Source organism: Phalaenopsis equestris, unplaced genomic scaffold, assembly GCF_001263595.1.
Source record: "Phalaenopsis equestris unplaced genomic scaffold, ASM126359v1 Scaffold000064, whole genome shotgun sequence".
Taxonomy (NCBI): Eukaryota; Viridiplantae; Streptophyta; class Magnoliopsida; order Asparagales; family Orchidaceae; genus Phalaenopsis; species Phalaenopsis equestris.
Genome location: NW_018164506.1, coordinates 338,376 through 365,787, shown reverse-complemented (window position 1 = coordinate 365,787; position 27,412 = coordinate 338,376). Strand labels below are relative to the sequence as shown.

The 27,412-nt window shown below is 33.1% G+C and overlaps 1 protein-coding gene across 1 annotated transcript; it reads left to right on the top strand.

Annotated features, from left to right (window-relative positions):
* On the top strand, nt 1-24,557 carry LOC110019616. Its single transcript, XM_020717357.1, is given in 5 exon segments — nt 1-833; nt 934-986; nt 989-1,135; nt 23,719-23,793; nt 24,034-24,557. Coding segments are annotated over 5 exon segments (1,308 nt in total). The 5' UTR covers nt 1-172; the 3' UTR covers nt 24,406-24,557.
* Nucleotides 24,558-27,412: the final 2,855 nt, after the last annotated feature.

The window sequence follows — 27,412 nt, the reverse complement described above, 5'->3', positions numbered from 1 at the left end:
ACAAAATCGCCCTTCGCGTATCTCGAAAACCTTTCAGCTTTACCTTCCCCGAGCCTCGCTCTCAAAAATCCTCTTGGTCGCCTCCAATTCCACTCCCTCCTGTATCGCGCTACATATACGTAGCTGATAGGCGAGGGAACTCGCTTTGGTGATCGTCGATTCTTCTGCTACAATGGCGTCGGTGTCATCACCTTCAGCTTCTGAGACGGCGGCGGCGGAAGGGCCGGTGCTGAGTCTGATGAACAAGCGGCTGCGAGCGTTGCGCAAAAAGTATAACCGGATTCTTCAGATGGAGGCGAGTCTTGCGCAGGGAAAAAGCTTGAACAAGGAGCAGGAAGAAGTTCTGAGGTCAAAACCCGGGGTTGTAGCCCTTATTGAAGAGTACGACAAGCTCCGGTTGCCGCTCGCTGCCGCCGTTCAGGAAGAGCTTGCCCTATCCGCCTCCTGTTCATCGTCGGGTAACCCTAAATTGGTACCGGTGGCAACGGAGGATGCGTCTTTATCGACTGATTCCGCCGTCGATGGCTTGGTTGCACTGCTCTACTTTGGATGTCTCTTCGACGTGAAGCCCCAGAGCGAGTTCACATCGATGATGCTGACGAGGACCCATGAGCGCGGGTGTTGCCTGACGTACGATTATGTCACGGACGAGGCCACCGAGCTGCTTGGAGATAAAGATCTCGATATGATCTCCACTCTCGGAGGGCTGGTTACATCAAGGCCGCTCTATTCCGGGATATCTCACCGGAGCGCTCTCGAGGGCTGTATTCAGCACGCTAAACTCTGGCTACTGGGAGCCCGGAAGCCCATAGTTTCGGGATCCTCTATTACCTGTAAATTCCTCCCCTTACTTTCACCCTCTTACTTGTAGGTCCCTCCTTTTACTTTCTTTATTCCTTGCGTTATAGCCACTTAACTATCCCTATTGTCTAGATGCTGGTCTGAGAGAAAAGTTGAATAAGATTATGGCCTCAGACTACTACACGCGACGACACCTGAAATGAAAGCCCCAGTGGATGTTGCTGCTGCGGTGGGCAAGTACAATGCTGCTTGCCAAATGCTAGTTTCTGAACCTAGTGAGCAGCCAGCGCCAGACGGTCAAAGTAACGCAGTGCAGGTCGATTATCATCAACAGGTAAATTTGTATTTTCAGCTATTATTTGTGTAAGTTTAGTTTTCGTTTTGTTTGTTGCTTTTCTTGTCTCTTTATTCTCTTTTACTGTATGCTAACCTGAGAATTTTACTGCAATTTGATTAATAATTGACTCTGGAACTATTAGCTGCTTTCCTTTCCGGTTTGCGGGCTTTGGCATTTTTTACAAATGTTTGATGGAGTATGTAAAAAAAAAAGCATCTTTCCTATAATTCAGACATCGATGTTTGTTATTTTAGTTTGCATTTGTGCTCAAATTTTGGACTTGTAAAGTTGGGGCTTCTAATACACAAGTTCAGTTTTGCCAAGAAAGAAGTTCTGAAATCCAAACATAGTTGGGATACAATTTGCAATGGCATATAAGTATATGAAAATTAGAGGTTCATATGAAAATAATATTTAAATGATGGTAGGGTAATATGCATTCTTTATATTTTTTATATTCTTGTGTAATTTACCATAATCTCATTGTAAATGGAGTAAGTCAAAGGGGATGAAGCAAATCTTGTTTTGAGTGAATGTAGATAACTTAAAATGCCACCAATTGTAATGTTTGTGCATTTAAAGAGCCACTATTTAAATAGCAAAACATGTTCCATATGAGGTTATCTTTGTGGCATATGATGATTTTCTTGAAGCATGAAAATTGAAGCTAAAGCTTATGGCAGATAAGTGTTTGCATTTGAATCACAAAATGCAAGTTTAAACTTTGCTGGGATGATGCATAGTCACATTCTAATTTAATATTGATTTTTTATATGCATTTAATTCATTCAACCTATGAAATTTCTCCTTTGGCATCATTAGCAGCCCAATTTTGGTCCCACCTAGCTCACATTGTTCACGTCCCTCCATTTCAATAAATCAAATAGTAGTATGGGCCTTAGAAGAAAATGGCTTGAGAGGGTATTGAAACATAGATCTAGAAATTTATATCAATATTGAAGAATCAATTTGATTTAATATTATAATGATTCATTATGGATATCACTTGTGCCAAGTTAATCAATGAAAAAATATAAAGAGCAAACAAATATTCTTCACAACAACAACAACAAACCTTTATCCCACTAAATGGGGTCGGCTATATGAATCCTTTTTCTCCATTGCATCCTATTGAGTGTCATATTTTTATGTAATTCTAATAAATTATGATCATTTTTTGTATAATATGCCCAAGTCTTTCTAGGTCTACCTCTGCTTTTCCTAACTTAAGTCGAATCTATAACATCCACTCTCCTAATCGGATCATTAGATGATCAACGTTTAATGTGACCAAACCATCCATCTAAGATGACTCAAGATGACTCTCTCTAATTTTGTCCGCCACGGGAGCTACACCAACCCTATCATAGATATATTCATTTTGCATTTTGTCTCTAAGTTTAAAGCCATTCATCCACCTAATCATTCCACCTAATCATTCTCATTTCTCATTTCGACAACACTTAGTTTTATGCTTCTCTTTTAAAGGCCAACATTTAGTATCATAGCGCATTGCAGGTCTCACCACCATCTTATAAAATTTTCCTTTCAATCTAAGTAGTACTTTGCTGTCACACAATAGGCCCGAAGCATCCAACTAACTTGAATTCTACTATTAACATCCCCATCTATATCACAATTACTTTGTACAATAAACCCAAGATATCTAAAGCGTTCCCACCTTTTAATAATTTGATCACCCATAATTACAACTCTGTCACTAGAGCTACTACTATCAAAATTATATTCCATGTATTCAGTTTTAGTTCTACTCAAACGAAGGCCTTTAGACTCCAATGTAGACCTCTATATTTCAAGTTTTTTCTGAGCTTCTCTCTAGTCTTATCAACGAGAAGGATATCATCGGCGAAAAGCATACACTAAGGTACATCCTTCTGTAAATGTCCAATAAGGGCATCCATAACTAAAACAAAATGATATGGGCTTGAAGCCGATCCCTGATGTAATTCAACTGAAATAGGAAAATATTTGGTTAATCCTTTTGTTCGAACACAAGTAACAACTCTAGTAAGTTATATCAACACCTTTCTTCTCAAGCACTCTTCAAAGAATATCTCTTAGAATCTTATCATATGTGTTTTGCAAATCAATAAAAATCATATGTAGATCCTCTTTTTTCTCTTTGAACTTCTCCATGATTATCTCTGAACTTCTCTATCAAACCTCTCAATAAATGTATAGCTTCCATAGTAGACCTTCCCGGCATAAATCCAAATTGATTATGAGAAATATTTGTAATATGTCTTAACCTATGTTCAATTTCCCCCTCCCATAATTTTAAAGTATGACACATCAACTTAATTTCTCTGTAATTTACACACTCTTGTGTATCTCCTTTACTCTTAAAAATGAGAATCAAAATACTCTTTCTCCACTCCTCTTTCTCCACTCCTCAGACGCACTCCTCAGACGTCTTTTTAGTTTTAAAATAATATTAAAGAGTTTAGTAAGCCAAGAAACTCTCAAATCTCCTATATATTTCCACACTTTAATTGAGATATCATTAGGTCCTACAAACTTTCCTCTCTTGGTTTTCTTAAAGCCCCTTCAACTTCTTGTTTACTAATGCGACCGTAAAAATGAAGCATTTTATTATTATTAACGATAGTAAGATCATTAATGTCGATCGTATCTTCAGAAACTTCATTAAAAGTTTATCAAAATAACTCACCCACATATGTTGAATATATTTTTTTAAGAAAAACACTTTTTTTTCATCTTTAATACATTTTACTTGAGTTAAATCTTTAAATTTCTTTTCTTTTTGTTTGACTAGTTTATATATATTTTCCACCATTTTATTATCTAATCTATTATTATAAAGATTACTAAAAACAAAATTTTGGGCGTTAGAGATTGTTCTATTAGACTCCCTATGGACCATTAATATATTTTCCAACTCTCTAATCTTTTACATTTAAACCAATTTTTATAACATTACTTGTATTTTTTTTGCATTATTATTCCACCTCAAACTATTTTTATTTTTTAGAAATTTTTAAATTTGTTCTCCGAGTATATCTTTTGCCGCTTGTTTAATAATGTTTGTTATTTTATTCTACATATAATTTGCTTCTTCACAAACATCCTAAATCTTGAAATCTTGAAGTTTATTCATAAAAATAATCTTATTTGGCTTTTAGGTGCTTTCATCAATTCTACGGCAATGATTTCTAGCATTCTTTATTTTACAAATCTTCATTTTAAAATCTAAAACTAATAAGCGATGTTGAGTATTTAAATTCTCACTTTGAATAACCTTACAGTCTTTACATTCTTGACGATCACTTCTTCTCATAAGAAAATAATCAATTTGTGTTTTATTATATTCATTCTTAATTATATTTGTTTTATTATATTCATTCTTATAAGTAATAATATGCTCATATCTTTTCTTGAATAAAATATTAGCAATACCAAAATCATATGCTAAAGCAAAATCTAATATGGCTCTAACTTCTTCATTAATCACTCCAAAATAGTAGTCACTATGAATATTTCTAAAATCTTATACCACTCTCCCAACATGTCAATTTAAATCTTCTCTAATAAAAATTTTTCCTTCAAGAGATATTATTTGTATTAAGTCTTCTAGACCATTCTAGAATTTATTTTTAGAACCTATATCTAAACCTACTTGAGGAGCATAAGTAATTATAATATTAAAGATTTTAGTATCAACAATAATCTTAAGGGCTATAATTTTATCTTCATTTCTATTAATATTTACAACATTATTTTTCAAACTCTTATCTATAATTATACTTACACCATTTGTTATGGGACTCTTACCTAAATACCAAAGTTTAAAACCTAAGTTATCAATCTCTTTAGTCTTTTTTCCAACAATTTAGTTTCTTGAATACATAAGATATTTATCTTTTTATGAATTATAATATCAAATAATTCCATTAATTTACTTGTGAGAGTACATATATTTCAAGATCCTATTCTAATATTAGTTTTATAGACTAATTTCTTCACTCACATTCGTCCATAATGTGGAAGTCCTTGTTTATTTGACACTGCACCCGGGTACCGGTTCTGCAGTTATTGCACATTTTTCATTGTATTCAGACCATACAATGCGTCGCTTTCAGGGGATGCCTTAGCATTTACCTAAGATCAAAAGTATTCATGTCATAATTTTTCGACAAATTTTATGCTGACTGTCAACAACCTAACGCAACCCTCCATTTTTCACATATAGAGATTGGGACCCAACAATGGCTAAATAAATAATCTTTATATGATTTTTTAAATCTTAAAACAATATATAATCTATTAGTCAAGTATTATGAGAATTGATTTTTCTATGTTATGAAAAAATATATTTTCTCAAAGGTATTTTAAAGCTATTAAAAATATTTATGATTGGCCATTGGTTTGTATTTGAACTTTAAAGCAGGGTGATCAAGTAGTTATTGATTATAGTAGGTGTCTAGGATAGTATTAAGTTTGTATTTTTTATATTTGTTATGGAGATGCTTACAAAGGATGGAATACCATGAAATATCATGCAAATAATAGAGATTTTTATTATAGGAGCTAATGATGTCTGAAACAAGTAAAAAATTAGAATAATGAAAAAAATAAATTGAAGATAATTGGTTTATGATTAGTAGAGAAAAGCTAAAGTAAATGGAATATAATTTTAGCCATGTGTAATGTTTCTAGCTATTATCCAATATTATTAGAACATAAGGTGATATCTAAATTTGATAGAACTTGAACCTATTATACATAAGGAGACAAATCGTTGTGGAGTGTCTTCGGTCTAATGTGCAATAGGATATTGTTATGTTGACTTACAAAATAATTTTTATAAAACCTTAATTAAGGAGTCTTTATTGTATGGATCCTAGTGTTTATTTTGAGGGATCATTTTTTTATGACACCCGAGTTCATATTTCTCATTAGTTATTTCTTTTATCACCAGAAAGTATTCAATATTATTGGGTGAATGTGCGACACATTCTTTTTCATTAATAGAGAGATATACTATAGTATGTAGAAGCTATTTTCTCGTCTTGCTCCTTTGCATTCAATTTTATGGTTTTCGGTCTTTATGTATGTTGTTAGAGTATGATGAAACTACCATAAGCAAAGTTGGTGTATCAATTTATCCCATAGTTTTGTTAACTAGGGGCTGATAAAAAATTGTTGAAAGCTTTTAGTAGCATTAATTTAAAGTTGAGAAGTTTTTTTCCAGGATTGATTACTGGTGATATATTTTGAATGCTAATGATGTAGTATTCTATCTTATGAGTAAGTAGCACATCTCATATCATTGTTATATATATCTTGCATGAGTGCTTGACATTTTGAGCTTGAATACGTCATGACATAATAATTAGTCATGTTCTCTCTATGGTTGAATGGATAGCGTCTCTTGATTTTCATATTGATAATGCAAAGGAAAATGGGAAATGAGTGGTGGTCATTGGTTTATCCATTACATTTTGAGCTCGATTTGGTTTTATTCACATTTTTATTCACATTTTCAATCAAAATCATTTTTTTTTTTTTTGTGATAAGACCAATTGCTAATGATTACACATTGTTTGTTCCACATAGGTTTCGATATGTATGATTTAATTTTATTTAAATGTTTTGTTCATATCCTTTTGATCTAAACTGGAATTCTATTTACCATTCTATCATATTTTGGGATTGCCATAGGTCTTATCAAATTGCTTCATGTAAATTTTTTTAATTTATTTTTGATATTTTTGTACAAAAACAGTTATTTGCATAAAATTGTCAGATATGATACCCATGAACCTACATGGGAATTCCCTTTGAAATCATACTAATAGTCATGGTTAGCGTAGGTTGCTTGCTCTTTTGAAACTTGTGGAGTTGTCGCTAACTATGGTCGAAATCTTGAGTGTTTTGTGAGCCCGAAAGATGAGTTATTTCATGATTGTTTGACAACCAAATAAAATAGATGTACTATATTTTTTTTGCATGCTTTTATTTTTGAGATTTTTATATACCAAAGACCCCAAACTCTCCTATTTACATGCCAATGTCCTGAAATATTTTATTTACGCACGGAGGTCTCTCTCACGCCTCCTTGCGTTCTTTCCGTTCTTCACCGTAGAGGATGTTGAGTGGAGACCAGAGAGAGATCTGGTGAAGCAATTGAGATTGTGAGAGGAACTGAAGCTAAGCACCGAGAGCCACAGACTGGCGCCAGAAGAAGACCCATCAAGCCTTTGAGATCCGCTCATGGTGGTCGCTACCTAGGGCAAGGAAAGCGTTCCATCTTCTATCCACTCCTCACTCCTCACTCCTCACTGGCACACTCATCTTCTTCTGTCTTTGTCGGCAGAGGCGCCGCCGCTACGGTTCGCAGCTCGCATGCTCGGCTCTCTTCTATGAGATCCCGCACCGAATTCAACCGTATTATGTTTCCATCACAACTAATGCCAATGTCCACTTTGATATATCCTTCAACATCATCGATAAAAAAATAGTTTGCTAAGCTAACTCATTTAAAAAATATGCCTTATCATCATCATGAATCTGGTTGTCTTGGGTTGTGCATTGACCACATCAGAGTGTCCTAACCACGGTAAGTTGTCTTGACAATGTATGACTCTAATATTGAAGAGAAAAAAATATCATTCATGCTTTTCATTGTGAAAGAAATGTGTTAGGGCATGTCGGAAGCTTGCTTTTTTTGAAACAGCCTCTAAAAAGTTTTTTGGAGATTCCATGTTTTATAAGTTGAAATTAAACTAATATCAGGCGTCAATAAAAACATTGCAATTTTATTTTGTTTTGAAATAGTACATATTTCCATAATTTTTCTTCTTGCTGTTATGATTGACCTAAAGGATAAACCATTTGAGAAAAATAATTTCAATATGAAATCATCTAAAATTGTTTTAATGGCTGTGTTAGGGCATGTTGGGGTGTAAATTATACCCATTTATTTGGGATCTTAAAAGTTCTCCATAGGGATTTGGAGTTTTGATATGTTCTATTGGTTACTTGAGGGGATTATGCTTTTAATACCCCTATGGAAATGAAGAATATTTTTTAATGCAAGTCTCATTGGAGTTGTATTTTATTTGTTAACATTGATCCTATATTAAAGAAAATATAATTGTTAGGAGAATGTATCTAAATTTTTGCTAATTCTAGACTTCTAGTTTTGAAACAAGAATAAAAGAGAAATTAATTGAAAATAATTATTATCAAATGAAAATGCTTGCACCATTTTTTTTTTTAGGAAAAATAAAATATATAGTTAAATTTATGTTATTTTAGATTTTCTTTTTTTTTTGGTTATCGTGTTTAAGCTGTTCTTGTTATTATATATTAGGCTTACATTTGGGAATCTTGGGCCTAAGCCAAGCTTGCAAAATTTTATGAGTTGGACTCCATTCAATGCTATCATGTTTGATAGAGGGTTTTTCATGCAAAATCTGCTACTTCGCCTTTCTTTTAGGGAGTTCCTTTGTTCCATTTTGTCTTTGCTCCTATCCTTTTGTAAATTATTTTCCATGTAGCTAAGTAAATTTATTAAGATCCAAGTCGAACCAAGCATTGTCTTGTTTAAGTTTGTTTCGTGGGCAAAAGTTGAACTTGACCTCATTTTTTAATTTTTTTATAAGTATATTTACTTGCCTTTTTGTTTGAGTTTGAGCTGCAATCCAACTTTTCGGCTTCATTTGGTGGGTTTTATTTATTTGTTTTTCTTTCTTATTTTATAAAATCTTCTCGGCGGACCACAATTTTTGTTCTTATTTTTAAAATGCAGCTTTTTTTGGAAGAATATTTTGAGAAAATATGGAAAAAAATATATCTAAATTTCTCATACAAATGTCCTCTTGCTTTTAGTGTTTGCTTTTCACGCCATAGAGTAGGCAAAAAGCTGAAACCAAGCAATGCCTTAGGGTCCATTTGGCGCAGCTGCAACTTCTCAGCTTTTTAGCTACAGCTGCGCTGCTCCAGAAGCTGCTGCGGGGAAGCTGACTGCGTGTTTTGTGCAGCGCTGTGAAAACAGCTATGGAGCAGCTGTTTCTGGAGAAATGACCATGCTGCCCCCCCTGTTTGGTAGACCTGCTTAAAAATTGTTATGTATTAAATGAAAATGTTTAATATATGTAAATATACGAAATTAATAATTGTTGTGAAATAAATTTAAGTATTAGATACGTATATGTATATAATTGATTAATATATGTAAAAAATTTAAATGTTTAATTGCGAAACTTAACAAGTTCTTTGATGTCAAAGCAAATTTTCTACCCTCATAGATAGATCAATTCCTCCATTTCTTAAAGAACAAAATCATGCTCCATGTTCAAGAACTGTAAATAGTTTGAGATAAAACATTGGTCTCAAATAAATTAACAAAGACGAAGTACCTCAAAGAAACCCCCCACCAAATCCAAAGAAACTGTTCTTCCCCAAAGAAACTAGGAACAATTCATTGCGTTTTGCTACAGTACCCAAAGAAACCCCTACTAAATCCAAGCTACACAGCAAGAAAACCTTTCTATTCGTAATTCACTGCAAGAAAGACAAACATCATAACCGCAGAGAAACACCAAAAGAGCAACATCAAAAATAAACGCAGTACTACCTAAAGGAAACCACTAGCAAATCATACCAAAGAAACAGATCTAATGGGGAAGGTCCAAAATTTCTTACCCTTCTGTGACGAGATGATGAAAATAGGAGAAGGACAAGGAGAAGATGAGGAAGACGAGCAGGAGCCTTCACCCACCGGAAGAGGAGGGGAAGGGAGAAGATCGCGGAAATCCAGCTACGCGTTAGGGTTGGGTCAAAGGGGCACGGGGGTAAAAGCCGCGGCGACGAAGCTGGGCCGCGGCTATAACCTAGCTTTCTGCTTTCGAGCGATATCGCGGGAAGCTGCGGGGGTGCCGCCAAACAAAAAAAAAAAAAAAAAACGCGGCGCTGTGCCGCGTTGCCTTCAAGTGGCCTGCCCAAACAGAGCCTTAATCTTATGCAACTAAATATATGTGAGATGCTAGTGTTTAAATTATAATCACATTATATTAAACATACTTCATTCATAATTGCTAAAAAAAAATTACTTGATCTTTTTAATATGTGAGATGCTAGTGCCATCACGGGTCCTATGGGCCCTCATTTGCCATCACGGGTTCTATGGGCCCTCATTTTCTATCTTATATTTCCTTACTTCTAGTTAGAGTTTAATATATGTTTTCGTATAAGTATTAGTTTTAGACTGATTTAGGAGACTTTTGCTTTGTTTAGCATATTTTGGAGTTGTATTCTCTAATTTTTGCCTTAAGAAGTATTTTATCATCCTCGGTTTGCAAGTGACATGTATATAGCTTGTTAAGGAGCAGGTTGTGAACCTCCTCGCCATCCGTACCTTGCTGTTTCGCGGTTCTCTGTTATTTCAGTCCAAATAGCTGCCAAATGACTCTTATCCCCTTCCAAATTCCGTCTCCCTCACATATTATTATTCTCCTGCTATTCCACAACTACATCCCCGCTAGCTCCGTTTCCTAAACACCTTGAAACCTTAAAACAATGGCTCTTTTAAGCATCATTCCAAAGATATCTTATCATCATTATTCTTGTGATGTTCTCCATCTCATTGAGATGATTATGATGATGGTGGTGGTTGTGGGGGCCATTTATCATCATGGTTATGCTACTGCTGATGGCCATTTCCTTTTTCTACCCTGCCATTTGCAGTTGATATTTTGAATCCAGACTATTCATTCCTGTTTATAGCTGCACTTATTTTATGTTTAAGAAGTTTTTGAATTGAATGCTCATGGATCATGCTTATTTTGACCGTCCTTTTTTCCACGTCTTTTTCAGACTAATTTTAGTTTTATCCATCTTCACACCTCTGTTTTTTAGATTTCCAAATAATCTCAATCTTTTTTATCCTTTGAGTATGTTCACCTTACGTTTGATTTAATATAGCGGTTTTGCTCTTCCCATCCAACTTTTTCTTCAAGCCCATTTTATGTTTTCAGATTTTGTTATTTGTACTGTTTAGTAAATTTTTTTCCTTCAGCAGACATGCCATTCATTTTATAAAGCTTTTGCCTTATCTATACCTAACCTTGTATTGTATATAATTTAAGTTACTCTAATGAACCTCCAGCCTTCGTAGTTTTCTTTTCATGGATTTAGCACTAAGGCATCTCCATGTCTTTATTATGGCTGATATTTGGAAAACTTGTTACCCATGAATCTGATCTATAAGCTCATAGTAAACTGACTTAAGAATAGAGTTGTGATATTGGGAATGTCCAAGCCCCTCCTTAGTCCACCATCGTTTTAAAATATTAAGCAAAATGCTAGTAAAATTGACAGTATTTCTGATACATACATTACAGGCAACTTGTATCCAGTGAAATTTTTATCGGTGCTTCAAAATCCAAAATACAACTAATAACTTAGAAATATACTTAACTCACCCTTATCCTCCTTAGGGGCTGTTTGGCTATTTCTGGGATTTAAGTTATTATGGGTTTAGTAAATCTTGAAGTGTACTTGGCTCACCCATGTCCTCCTTAGGGGCTGTTGGCTACGTCTCGGATTTAGATCATTAGGATTTACTAAATCATGTAAATTGGGATTTAGCATATCTTGAAATGATTAAATCAGAGAATTTGTTTGACATTGCATTTAGTAACTTTTGTCTGGTAAGTTCATTAGAATGCACTAACATAATTAAACTTTGATTATTTCATTACTATGATAGAAATTAATTCATTTTAATTTCATTAAACTATCAAAAATTTAATCAATCCTTGATATTTAATATTTAATCACAGATTATCTATTTAGTTAGTTTGAATCACTTGCTTATAAATTTGATTAATTAATTTATTAAATATTTTTGTACATAATTGCTCATTAGGTTTAATTTTTAACAATACTGATGTTATTTAATTTAAGGATCTAAATCTGTAGTTCAAATATAAATTTATAATTACATATTAATGATATAATTATTGAGTTTGATTAAATTCAATTTTATTTTTATTTCTAATTATGCAAATTAATAATTAATTTGCTTTTTTTTTAATAATCACTGATTTTTTTAAAATCAATTAAATTTTAATATTCAATTTATAAGTTGGGGAAATAAGGAGTTGAAGGTAGCATGCTTTAGAATCAAATAGTAACATACCACGAGGAACTTTAGGTTGGCTAAGAGCAATCTTAAACAAATCATTCGGCTCTTTCCCCCTCTCCTATTTCGCCAAGAATCATTGCCTATTTTATCCTACGCCTTTTATCATGGAAACCCTTGCGGTATAATCACGACTAAAGTTAGTTGGGAATATAACAACGAGATTGCAACAAACAAGAACCACCAAAACTCCCATATTTTTCTCCCTACCTGAAACCATTGAGGATGGCAACAATCGTCTTTCTCTTCCTTCCTCTTTGCATGTTCTCGGATTTACTAAATTTGTCGAATAGCTGTATTTGCTAATTTTAGAAGTCATGCTGAAAAGGAGCGAAATCTGGATTTAGTAAATCCAGAGATTTAAGGTGTCCAAAAATGATCAGCTAGAATGATTTAAGTTAAATCCTGCTTAAATTCTTCCTTAAATCCAATACAAGGCAGCCTCTTCATGTTTTCAGCCTTCCAATGACTACAACCAGTTCACCTTGCCTATACTATATATAAATCATTATATTTAAACTATAAAAAAATTATCTAAACTTGGCTTTTCTTTATAATAGAAATGTTATTGTTATAAACATTACTTGTTAGATAAGAGTTAAAAATATGGATTGGATCACTAAATTTAATTTAAACTAAATAACATAAACATTTAAGCATATTATACCATGGCATATTCTTTTGCATAATTTAATATATATGTGTCAGGAGAATTGTATGATGGCATCAAGTATATACATCATTATCGACAATCTTTTCTTACCTTTCACATCATTGAAGTGGAGGACTTAATCCTTTCTATGTGGGTACAATTGTCTTTAACAAGCACCATAAACAATTTACTCATATTTCAACATGCACCTATAAATATTCATAGATATCATACTTTTTACATTGACCTTTACATTTAATGCCTTTTTGTAGGAAAAAAAATGAATGAACTGAGCTGAATTTTATATGAACATTTGAGGAATGACATGAAATCTACTCATCATTATTAACAAAATGATGATCATTCACATTAAGAGATTTAGAGTCTATTTGGGGCAGCTGCGACTTATTAAAAAGCAGCTGCGAAACTGTTGAATAATAATCATATGCTAAAAAAGCTGCGGTGACTATTACGATATATATTTTTTTAAAGTCAGACCGAGGCTAGAAAGCTGCCACCACACCTAGCTAGGAGTGGTGGGAAAATGTAGATTTCAACGACAACTTTTTGAAAAAAACTATCAAAATGCAGCTTACCTAAACAGATAAAACTACATTGTGGTGTCGCACTGCTACCCCAAACAGACACTTATGTCATTGTAAAGCTATTCCTAATAATAATCTTATGGAAATAACTTTATCTCATGCATATAAAATAAAAGAAATGATAAACATATCTATCAAATTCAGTAGGTTTAGAAGAAATTAAACACTGCTCTAATTTTGAAATGATATCGCCCGCATTATAATAATTTGTATTCTGAGCTTAAGCCTTGGAAACACTTGAGAACCTCGTATATATATATATATATATATATATTGCACACTTGGATGTTCGCAAGATGAAAGTTTATTATCATATAGCTGACTGTTGAATGCAAGATTTTGGCAACAACTTTTAAGTTTGTACCAGCTAGACTAATTGGTACCCCCCAAAACCTTGACTAATTCAATTTATGAATTATGTTTATGTTGGGGAATCATATAACCTAATAACGATTATTTACATATTATATATCTATTTCTATCTATCTATCTATCTAGATAGATAGATAGATAGATAGATAGAAATGATTTGAAACCAATCGTTATTAGGTTATATGATTCCCCAACATAAACATAATTCATAAATTGAATTAGTCAAGGTTTTGGGGGGTACCACTCCACGTTTCAGGCTATCCGCAACATCTCGGTTCCTTACCCTTACCCTGCTGTTACTGATATCCAGAGTTTCTATTATCGCTTACCTACCCTACTTCTACTATCTTCTCATTAATGATCAGATCCTCCTTAACACAAACATCACTCCACGTTTCAGGCTATATCAACTCTTATTTATTTTGATGCTGAGATTTCTAAGCAAGATGCTTCATTTCTCCCTTTATCATAGGTAAAGTTCTTGACAGGGCACCCCAGTTTTGAGTTTTTTTAATTTTTTGATGTCAAGCTTACATTTGATTGGTGAATATTTAATTGGATTTGATTTTCACATCATATTATTATCAATCTATCATTTTAAGAGAACTGTAGACATTTATCCACCGAACCTACTATGTTCATGGAGGTTGCTGGTCAACCCTCTTCAACTCTTCTGCACACAAAATTTGGAACAAATACTTAATGGATGTATGAATCATAGCCTTTAAATTTTTTCCATGCTTACCTAGCCTTGAAGAGGATATCATAACCTTGAATGCTTATAAGTGAAACATTATCCAGTTTAGTTCGCCTCTCTTCGAACTCCTATAGAAAAAATGTTCTTGCTACAGCTTCTGGGTAGTTTTTGAAGTTAATCGTTTATTTACAATCATGTTGAAGTTCAAATATATAGGATATTTATTATTCTGTTTTTCATGGAGGGCGAAGGAAAAAAAGACTTCAATCTTCAATATTCACAAAGTTACAAGCAAGGTGACATATCTGAGCGCTTATGATGATATCATATATTAGATGAGTAATTCCTATTTCATAATCATATTGCATTGAATTGTGTTTTTATTTCAGTTTATTTGGCAATTTTTTGCAATTGTCTCGTGTGTTCTCATTTCATTTTTTTGGTTTTGATACTGTGCTTTAAAAAATTATTTATGATGAAAATATAAATATTTTGACTGTATAATGCATGCATATTATTTATAATATATTACATAATTATTTTATGATAACAAGAAATCAGTTCCGGGAATTGTTCTAACCACATAATTCGTACTTATCAAATTATTTTATTTAACTTATTAATTTGTTACATAGTTTAAGCATTTTATACTACTTCATTTATGATTCTTTTCATATAAGTAAATTTCATTTAAATTGAATTGAACATAATGAGTTATAGCATTAACTATCTGTTATTGCTTTTTAAGGTATATTTATGACATGAATACTCTCAATTATTTCATTAATTATTTGTGATGATTATTAAACTTAATTAGATGGGTTAGTTTATTTATCAAAAATCTAATCAATCATGCTTTATTAGTCGCTATTTATTTTAATAGTTTTATGGGCATCACACAAGAACAACCACCACAACGAGCCTTTACCCTCTAAGAGGGTCGCCCTCTCAGAGAGGTCGGTTACATGAATCCTTTTCTCCATCTTGTCCTATTGAGTGTCTTATTCATCTTGTCCTACTGAGTGTCTTATTTTCATTTAATTTTAATAAATTAAGTTTATTTTTTTTAATACAATAGGCCTAACTCTTTTTAAAGGCATTACACATGAGCTTAAAATTAATTTGTTATCAGTATGTATTAAAACAAACAGATTTATTTATTTTTTCTTGCAGCGACGTCTCCATTTGCTATGTTTAAGATTTTTTTTTGGTTAAATATTCCTTTAAGATCAGAAAATCTGCTTAAGGAATGCTAAGTCCCGTGGTAGCTGCTGAGTTTATTTTTATTTTTTATTTTTTATTGCAAAATTCATACAGAAATGACTTCAGTTTCTTTTCTCGGGCATACATTAGTTGAGGTTGTTACGGTTGCACAATTCATACAAATTGTTTTAGTTAAATGATGAAATCATTGTAATACCTGCTTTAAAATTTATGCTTCCTTCAAACCTTTTCCTTTACCCAAGCATCCGAGTAAAAATATTGCGTGCTTTTACTTATATTTGGCCACTAAGAAACGAGCGCTATCTTTTAGCTTAAAATGTAAGTAATATTGAGAAACTTTAGTGGTATTAATTACGAGAACATCATTCCTTCATTTTGAGTTATGCAGTCATTGGTGTTTCAGATCTTCAGTAATCTTTTTTTTTTCTCCTTGGATGTTGTTGTTCAGTATGCTTCCGGCATCATTTTCTTTTGCTTACAAAAGTAGTAAGTACCTCTTTGTCCTATTGATCAAGCAACTTAGTACTATATCATGGTTATGTGATTTAGGGTAAGAATGAATTATTTTTTGATTTTTGAAGAACTATGTCTACAGTCAATAAGCAACGAACGGAATAACAGAATATATGAAACTGAAAAGCTGCAATTGAATTCCTTCATACCTTCCACAAGAAACTATTGAATATTTAATACATGAGAGAAGGGTGTAAAGTGGGGACCAAACCTGTACAGAGCAGATACAATTTTGAAAGGAAACAACTATAGCTTGTTATGAAGATGATGAAAACGGGTAAGTGATTTAGTGAAAATATCAGTTATCTGGTCTTAGAGTTGATGTGATGAACAATGGTATCATTTGACTTTATGCAATCTCGAATGCAATGAAAATATGGCAATATGCGTAGTCCGAGAATGAAGCAACGGATTGTTTGCTAAAGCTAAAAAAGAGATATTGTCGCAAAAAAATGAAGTTAGTGTAGAGACGTGAATACCAAATTCTCGAAGAAGGCTTCTTAACCACATAATATTTGTTGCACTAGCAGCGAGAGCTCTATACCTAGAAGAAAGAGTGATGGTGGAATGCTTTTTTAACACCCCCGGAAATGAGTATTTTACCTAGCAAGGAGCAATACCCGGTGCTAATTTCCGATATGAGGTATCTCCAACCCAATCAGAATCAAAAAAGAATTGAAGATGAAGTGGAGATGCATAGATAGGTAAGCCATAAGTTAGCATGCCCTTAATATAACGGATCAAACGTTTAAGAAGCTGAAAAATGTGTGGTTTGCGGTTGATGCATATATTGGCAAAATTTATTGACATGTGCAATTTCAGGCTTCGTTAATGTGAGGAATTGCAGAGACCCCACTAAGTATCTATAGAAGGTAGGTAGTGAATATATTGGAGATTGTTCGACTTCAGTATGTAACTTTGTAGGAAGTAGAGTGAGGACCGATTTGCAGTCAAGCATGCTAGCCTGATTTTTGAGCTCTAGAGCATATCAAGTTTGATTCAAATGTAGCCCATAAGATGTGTGTTGCACATGTATACCCAGCAATTGGTGTATAGTACCAAGGTTTCTCATATGAAATGGATTTTCTGGCTTAGCAAGAATCTCTTGAATAACATTGTCATTACTACCAGAAACTAGGATATCGTCCATGTATACAAGTATATAGATGACTATGATAGGAGTTCAATAAATAAATAAAAAAAGGCATCCGTTTTAGAGGTTTGAAACCAAGTGATTGTAGATAATTGGTCAACGTGGCAAACCATTGATGTTGTGCTTGTCTCAAATCATAGAGAGCTTTTTGAAGATTGTATGCATGAGTAGGTTGCAGAGGATCAACAAACTCAATTGGTTGTTTCATATAGACTAGTTCATTGGTTGTTTCATATAGACTAGTTCATCTAGCCAACCATGCAAAAATGCATTTGAGATATCAAGTTGGAGGATATTCCATTTATTTGTAGTGGCAACCATGAGAAATATACGAATAGTTGGAAATTTGGCAACTGGACTAAAGTTTCATTATAATCCGGTTCTTATTCTTGATTGTATCTTTGATCAACCAATCGAACTTTGTATTGAGCTAACGAACCATCTGAATTTAGTTTGGTCTTGTAGATCCATTTTCAGCCTAAGATGTTCATATCAGTAGTGGGCGGTATAAGGCTCCAAATACCTCGAGTTTGTAAAGTCTGAGCCTCAATAGACACGGTTTTCCTACAGTGTTCTTAATTAATTGCTTGAGTAAAACAAGAAGGTTTTGAATATGGTAATAAATGATGCAGGCTGAAAATTCAGATTTTTAGCGAGGTTTTAGATGGCCAATTTGCAACCTGACTAGCATAGGATGACACATAGGTCGTGATGGTGGGGGAGACAGAAAAGTAGCGGCAGTGGTTGTTGATGTATGAGGCAAGGTATTGTCAGTTGGAGATACAAGAAGAGAGCTGGGTTGTAGAGGCAAAGGTGTAGCAGCTTGTGTAGATGAAGGAGAACTTGAGATGTTCGGTTGTGTAGCTGGGAACAATAGGAGAGGTGGAATATATTCAAGTTTAGAGTTGCTAGTTAGGTTATGAAAAGAAGATTTATATGGAAAGTGATTTTCATAAAATACAACATGCCAAAAATATAGATGTGACCTGAGAGAGGATCAAGACAGTTATATTCTTTTATGGGCGAGTGCATATCCAAGGAAAACACATGCAGTGGATTTGGTAACAAGTTTATGGAGTGAATACGACAATATCCCAAGGATAACGAAGGCACGAAAAGTCCTAAGATGATTATATGATGGAGGCTTCTTAATGAGCATTTGAAATGGGGACAGCTTATTTGCTGTTTTGGATGGAAGAAAACTAATGAGATATGTAGCAGTTAGTAGTGTATCAACCGATAGATGTGGGGGAAGATGAGCATCAAGCATAAGTGTATGAACGGTCTCAATTAGATGCCTATGTTTGTGCTCGGCAACAACGTTGTGTGTGGGCCTGTAGGGATAATTAATTTGGTGATGTATACCATGCAGAGCAAGAAATTTCTGCAAAGTATTAATTGTGAACTCAGCGCTGCCATCAGTTCGAATCGATTTAATTTTAGTGTTAAATTAAATTTCAACAAGAAATTTAAAATGCTGAAGTGTAGAGGAGACATCAGATTTTAGTTTCATAGGAACTGTCCTGCAGTAATGCGAAAAATCATCAACTAGCACAAGATAATATTTATAAACTTGATTTGATAAATGGGAAGGACCTCATACATCACTGTGAAGCAAATAAAAACAATATATGTTTTAGAAACAGAAGAAATACTAGTCTATGACTCTTAGCATGAGCACACATCAAGCAATGAAAAGAATGTGGTCTGATTTTGTGAGAGCCGAGATGATGATGAAGCTCTAGTTGAGAGTAGGGAGATGAATGCCCAAGCGGTCGGTGCTAAAGAGCAAAGTTAGAGGATGAGCTGAGAAGAGCTACGAGATTTGAAGTTGATGGTGCTGAAGACTTAACTGGATAGAGTCCTTAAAGACATGGATCTTGGAGGAGAACTTTGTTGGTCATCAGATCCTTTAGAGCAAAACCAAACTTATTAAATATAACTGAACATGAATTAGATTTGGCGAGCTGATGAACTGAAAGCAAATTGTGAGGGATCTTTGGAACAAGTAATATGAGAGATGGATGAACATATGATTGCAAGTGGATAATATTTGTTTACCGGTGTGAGCAATAGGTAGAACTTGGCCATTTCTTAGTGTAATTTGTTGGGAGCTAGTGTAAGGTTGGGAATGAGTTAGATAATTGTTGTTGAAGGTAAGATATGACGATGCCCCCAAATCTAGAATCTAGTCATCTCCGAATGAAGATTGAGGAACCATATAAGCTTGAGGAGCTGGCTGATAAGGTAGATTAGCGTGATGCCAACGCTGAGTAGCCGAGTACCCCTCTTTAGCACATTTTTGGCATGTAATAGCTGCAGTAGAAGGGCGGTTTCCCTTGAATAAGATAGAGCCGAAGTGGAAGTTCTTATAAGAGCCCCTGAAGGATGCTGTATTTTGGTCTAGCATCCACCTTGTTCTTAATTTCATAAAGATACTGAACCATGGATTTAACTTTCATTGAAATATGATGCAAGTCATTTTTAAGCTGTATGATTTTAGTACAATTGGAAGATTGAAAACACCTGTTTATAGTTGCCCAAATTGACATACAAGAGTCAGGGTTAAGAACACAAGGTAAGAGTGAAGGTGAAATGGTGGAATAGAGAGCTAAAGTTAAGTTTTGATCTACAAGCATCCAAGTGTTCTAAGTAGGATTTGGAATAAAATTACCATTCTCACTGGCAATTTGACGAGCAGGTTTCAAGCATGAACTATCGTGATACCTCACAAATTCATTTGCCTTTAATAGTTTGAGGATTTGGATAGCAAAAGTTGGTGGAAAGCTGAATGTTGATGATAGACCTTATATTTGTCATCAAGAACTTGAGTTAAGATTGGGTGGAGACATTACTAATCTGGAGTTCTGTGGTAGATTAATTTTCAGCTTCAGAATTGATAGGATCTGCCATAGTAGGGAGAAAGAAAACAAAACATTTTAAGGAACTGCAAGATATCACTGCTCTGATACCATGAAGAACTACCTCTACAATCAATAAACAACGAAAGGAATAACAGAGTATATGAAACTAAAAAGCTGCAGTTGAATTCTATAGTATCTTCCACAGGAAACTATTCAATATTTAGTACATGAGAGAAGGGTGTAAAGTGGGGACCAAACCTGTACAAAGCATATACGGTTGTGGAAGGAAACAAACCATTTGATATGATGATGGGCTGCTAATTTTTCTAGAGTATTGGAGGTCTAAATGTTTTGATTATAGCCTCTTCAACTACAACACCTTCTATATACTGGTCATTTTTCATATTGTAGCATTTTAGTTGAATTTTTTTTATTAGTTTTGTTTTAATTTTCATGGGCAATATAATCATTTGTTAGAGGATTGGTTTGATTATTAGACTTTCTAAGATTTCTACTTTAAAAAGTGTATAAGGGGTCTTGGAAATTTAAAAAAAATGATGTTTGGCATAATACTCATCTTAGGCTGCATGTCTGATTTACTCTCTATATATTTCTCTCTTGTTTTGCTTTCAATTTTCTGATGTTTATCATAGGCCTTTCATTTCAATTTGTCTACATCAATTACTACCAGATACAAGTTCCAAAAATCGTTGCATCTCCCACGTCATCCAATAGAGATTATGGTTATACAACATTATTCCTTGTTTTCTTGCCTCTAAAGGATGTATACCAGTATGGATTATTTATCATGTTAGTGTTGTCTACCTGAATTATTCATTTATTAGTTTTTTTTTTTTTCTCATGGTCAGTGACCATTTATTAATTGTTTAGGATTAGTTTGGTTATTTATCTTTTCTTGTAAGATCTTTTATTTTAATTAACAACTTAATGGGACTTTGATAGGAGGTGACGATTGCTGAATTAAATAATACTAGGCATGCTTCTCCCCCTCCCTTTTAGGCGACATGCAAGATAGTCTTTTTTTCCGCTCTTTTTCAGTCTTCCATTTCCTTAATACTTTCATAAATCTCCCATTATCTCTTTCTACATCAAAAGTATCATAAAACAACATTATTCTGGGAACTATTTTTGGCAATTCAACAAAATGATGATCAATGTTATGATGAAGATTATTTTTACTCCATTTTTCTATTTGCTTTCCTAGCATTGATATTTTCCTTCTTCTAGGTCCCTTTTTTTTTTTTTACTTTGAATTGTAAAATCTGATGTAATTGTTTATAAATTTTTGGATATAATGAAAGAAGTTCGTGTTTGAGAGAAAAATTAGAGAGCGAAATCTCTAGGGTTGAGAGCCTTTTGTCCTAATCTTCTTATTTAATTTTTTAATTTTTTGCTTGGGAGATTTAAATATCTTATATATGAAGGCATGGGTATTTTCTTAAACTTGGTAAGCTCTCTCATATTCTCTTATGACTTATTCTTCTCATCTTTCTAGCAGCATCCTAAATCATCTACTCAAGCCCTACAATCATTAAAAAAAAAAAAAAAAATCAAATTTCCACTTGAAGCTGTGGACCAAATAAGTGTCCTTTTGATCTATGTTTTATCTTCCCTTCTCCACCGCACTCTAAATCCTTTGGATTAACCCCTACTACAAATCTAACCTACACAAATTCTCCTAACATTTATAAGCCTTTCCAGTTCCTAAATCATGAACCCTTCCACTATATTAATAATTTTAAAATAATTAAATCAGCCTAAACTAAGTCACCTTGACTTAACTTTGACTCTCTTCCATCATTTGTTCTCCAGATCACTCTTAACCTCACCAAACTTTCCAGAGGCTTCTCCATAACTTTTTAAGTGGTTTCATGCTTTGGATCCTCCATTATAAAAAATCTTAGGTTTAACTAGCCAAAGGAGAGCTCTAGGTTTGGCCATGACTAATCCTTTGGCCGACCTATTTTTATAGCTCACCACCTACAAAATTCTCCCAACCATCCAAAAGTTTTTTCCCACATCACTATCATCTACCACAACAAATGGAAAACACGCATGCAGTGCAAATCTTCATACTGGCTAAAGTAATTCATGAAAATCCAATTGGTCATATGCTTTTTTATAAGAATTCAAATTAGGCCATAATTGGACCAAATTAACCTATTTTCAGACCTTTTTAGACTAGTTTTAAATTTGTGCAGAATTGGTCGAATTTATCTATGTTTAGTTTGAATTTTTTTTATTGGATTTTATCTTCTTTGGATAATGATTTGTTTAAGATTGAGGCAATTGTTAGGGATGGATAAGATCAATTTAGATTTAAATGCTAGTTTTATGACAACATATAGTTGGTACTTATTGATTGTTTGATGATTGAATGGATATAAATTATTTGTCGCCGATGTACTGCTCTATAGATCCAAGTAATTTATGTGACATGCTTCAATTTACATCTACAAAGTTGTTTCTCCTTTTCCCTTTCATCGCTCTTAAATTATTATACAAAAAATCTCACAGAAATGACTATGTATATATATATATATATAATTCAACCAATTTTTATCAAGCCAAAATTCACTACATCGAGCAAAACTGTTGTGATAAGGTTAATGGTGATGTTGATGAAGATTTAAATCCCTAAACTTTACATCCTCTCAAGAATGTCTAACCATAAAAAAATAAATAAATAAATAAATAAATTTATGAGAATATGGTGAAGCTATGGGCGAGAGTGAATGAATCATAGGCTTAGAAATATTATATTAGCTTTCAAGGCCCGATTTGGTTTCACGTTAAAAAGATTTACTTTGAAAATACTTTTTGTGCTAAGACAATTAATGGAGAGGTATGGAGAGCAAGAAAAAGTACACTTCATGTGATTTTTATTGATATTGAGAAGGCAAATAATGATTTCCATCGTAATTCATTTGGTTTGCTTTAATATAGAGATGTGCATGTTTTGGATATATTGATATTATTATAATTATTTTTGAATGAGCTTTGCCTGGCACTAGAAACAATTGTGGACTCTCTCAAGAGTTTCAATCAGTATATAAATGTTAGACATATAAAGACATAAGAATTGAGTGTTGGTATGTAAATCTTCATTTCTTGTTAATTTAATGTTGTTGGAAAGGAAAATAACTTGAATTTAATCATTACATAACTCAAGAATAAGTCATTTTCTTTACTTGTCCTAGTTAAAATACCCGTATTTTTTGTTGATTCATAATATTCTAAATTATTCTGCAGCATTTTGAATTATTTTCCCTTATGCATGCTTTTCAGGAGGATGAACAGGAAGACATTCAGGCCACAGAAGTCATTTCCGATCAGTCTGGCTCTGCATCTGAACTTCTGAAGGTAACATATGTTCTGAGGGAGTTGATACTTTTTACTCATGCCACCCATATCTTTGATATAACATAAAAAATATCACTATTTTAACTTTTAAAAAGCGAAATGCACCCTTTCATACATTAGTTAAGATGGCATATATGTAAGCATTGAAGTTTAGGTGTTGGATATATATATTCATAAGATTTAAGTGGTATGCATGTAAATCTTCCACATACATATATTTGAATCAATTTTGTCATTTAGGATGTGGCAGATGATTCTGGTTACGCTGTTGGAGATGATATTGCACTGCAGCAAGATCAGCAAATACTGGAGAATCTGGAAGAGCATAACCAGATAGACTATGAGCAAGAAGATCAACAATATATTTCGCGAAGACCATACCCAAACCAAAGAGGGGGCCGTGGTGGTCGGAGAGGTTATTCGAGTGGGCGTGGTTACAATGGTCGTGGCGGCAACGGCGGCAACGGCTATCAAAATGGGCGGAACCATTACTACGATCCCGGTTATCATCCAAGAAGCTATTATAACACGAGGGGTCGGGGTGGCAGATACGGAGATTCTGTCAATTACAAGCATCAAGGAGCTTCAGTCCATGACAATCATGACCCTTAAAGAAGTTTGAACCAGGTGCAAGTTCTTAGTTTTTGATGTCATGGTTAACATTCTATCAAGCTGAAAATCGAAAACCTTGAGATAATTATTTTGCTGCTTGTTTATTTCAGAATTTATAAGCTTTATGCTAATTATGATTTTGTTGTTCTTCCCTTCCAAGGTTTTGATTGTAGGGACTTTGTAAAGTGTGTCTTGAATCATGATTTTAAAAATCGAACCGACTTAGCTTCTGATCCAACCAAATTGACCTTGAAACGGCCCTCCGGTCGCATTTGTTGCAGAGCCAAAAATTATAATGTTAAATCAATTTAAAATTTTTGATTTAGAATAATATTTAAAACATTCAATAATAATGTGTCATAAGTTAAATTATTGAATATTAAATTTATGAAAATTTGATTTATTATTATTATTTGTTTTAATTTTATGAAAATTTGATTTATTTATGAAAATTCAATTTAAAATTTTTGATTTAGTTCATGTTTTTTTTTAATAGCTGTAGTGCATGTGCATTATTTTTTGAATATTATTAATGCACAATTTAAGTGATAATCTAAAATAATTAATGATTTGATGCTTGTTTTAATTTGAAAGAATTAGATACAAATTCATGGTAAAGGCGTAGGGGGCAATTACATGCACAAAACACTTTGAAATCATAAGCCTAGCATCATTTTTCAACTATTTTATAAATTATCAGTCAAATATCAATGTTCATGGTTGATATGCCATCAATAAATTTCCCTCATCTGAAACGAAACTCGAGGATTGGTATGAATTTTGAGATAATTTTATTAGTAAGAAATATTCAAAATTTGATTAAAAAATGTTTTGTATTTTAATCTCACAAACTTATAGTCAAAATGATCGGGTTGACTAAATGGATTCAATAACACCAAATATGTCTAATTCGAGTTAAATCAAGCTCAGATTAAGTCGTTAAATAGAATGCTTTCAGTGCATAATTAAATTGTCAAGCGGATTTCAATTATTACAAGATTATAGTCAAATTGAGTGCCTTGGCATGATCAATTCAACTAGCCCAAGATTGTTTAGTTCGTAAATTACAATGTTTCTTTTGTTATGTATGTAATTATTAATAAATTTTCTTATAATACGTGTATTAAAATCTTCCTTGGGCTATGATTTGAATTTCATAACTTCACAATATTTAATAGATTTACTAATAGTCCGTTTGGGGCAGCTTATAAGTGCACAAGTGCGGGCGGCGTTTTCAAAATGCCGCCGTACCGTTTGGTTCGCGTGTTTCACAAGCTTATCCGAAACTGCATTTGGGTTTTTACACTAAACGCAGGCCGTGGCCGGCCCGTAGGCCGCGTTACAGGATAAGCAGCTTATCCTGAAACGTACAAACTGTCCCAAACGGGCCCTAAAAGCGTTAACCGATTTTCTATGCTTTGTTAATGACGATTAATGAGTTTAACAGGATAAGCAGCTTATCCTGAAACATACAAGCTGTCCCAAACGGCACCCCTAATAATATGCTCATCTAAAATTTGATTAAAATAAATTTTAACACTTATGCAATAATTATTTTATTATTCATATATTACATTAAATATATTTAAAATTTCTAAAATCATGCTAACCAATATTATCATTAAGAAATTTTTGCCTCATTTTTTTTCTTAGATTAAATTACTCATAAGAAAACTTAATTAAGATAATATGCATAAGAATATGAACCTTCCTACATTAAATATCGCTATTACTAATCTTTTAAAAGTGTAATATAAATTAATGTTATAAATGTAAATATCTAACTTTAGATAATAGATATGTAAATACATAAGAATTGCATGCTATATATATAAATTTTCCTATTTTGAAACATGCTAGATTTCAAGAGTTTTGATACAAATTTAAATATTATTTTAATATTTCTCTAATTTCTTGTTCTTTTATCAATTAATTGCAACAATAATCAAAATCAGAACCATCTTCTCTCTCATAATTAATAACTTGGCTCATTCGTCAACTCGAACTTTCTAAATTGAGCACGAGCTCGAGCCTAAACTCAATTGATTAGTTAAATTAAGTTTAAAACAAGGGTGACTCAAACTCAACTATGACAAATTTTTTCTCTAAATTTAGACAAATTTGAGTAAAGTACAAATACATTCAAAATTAGATACCTATACATAAGTGTACTCTTTCAATGCTTACTCTCCAACTAAAAAATATTATCTCTAGACGCAACATATGTCCAGACAACGGGCGCAATACACCGGGGCTGGTTTTTTTCCTCCCCTGTTCCATCTGGTGTATCGCGTCCGTTGTCCAGAAGTAGCTTTGCTTCCAGACTCCAGACTCAATATTTTTTCCCAACCAATAGATACAACAAATCTTTTTTTTCCTACTTTTTGACATTCGATCAACGAAGATATATAGTCAACTTCCCATGCAATATCTTTATTTATCAATCCGACATTATTATTTCTTTGCGGTATTTACATAAATAGCACGTAATTTTTACATATTTATACTTCTCACATCTAAATTTTCAGATTCAAACACATAGCGCTCGAATATTTAATATCTCATAAAAAATAGAATTAATATATCTCTTTTTAAAAGTGAAATTTGCATCTTCAAGTATAGCCTTAAAACACAAACGTTCTATGCATGTAAATAAGAAAGTTTAGGTGTGAGATAGGTAAATACATACTAATTTGTGTGGTGCGTATTTAAATTTATCTTTTTCTTAAAAAAAATTTACATAAATATCCTTCAATTTTAAAATATTTGGTCTGAGCACCAATCTGATGAAGGATGGATCCATTTCTTCTGCCATCAGCTGAAATACAGAGATAATTTCCTTCTAATGATTTTTTCAGCCAAAAATCATGTAGGTGAGAATTTATGATTGTGTAGGTGAAGACTAAGTTTAGATTACATACCACATGATTATTATGTATTTACACATATCTAAGACCTAAAATTTGATATTTATGTTTATAACACACTTGACTTATGCACGAATATT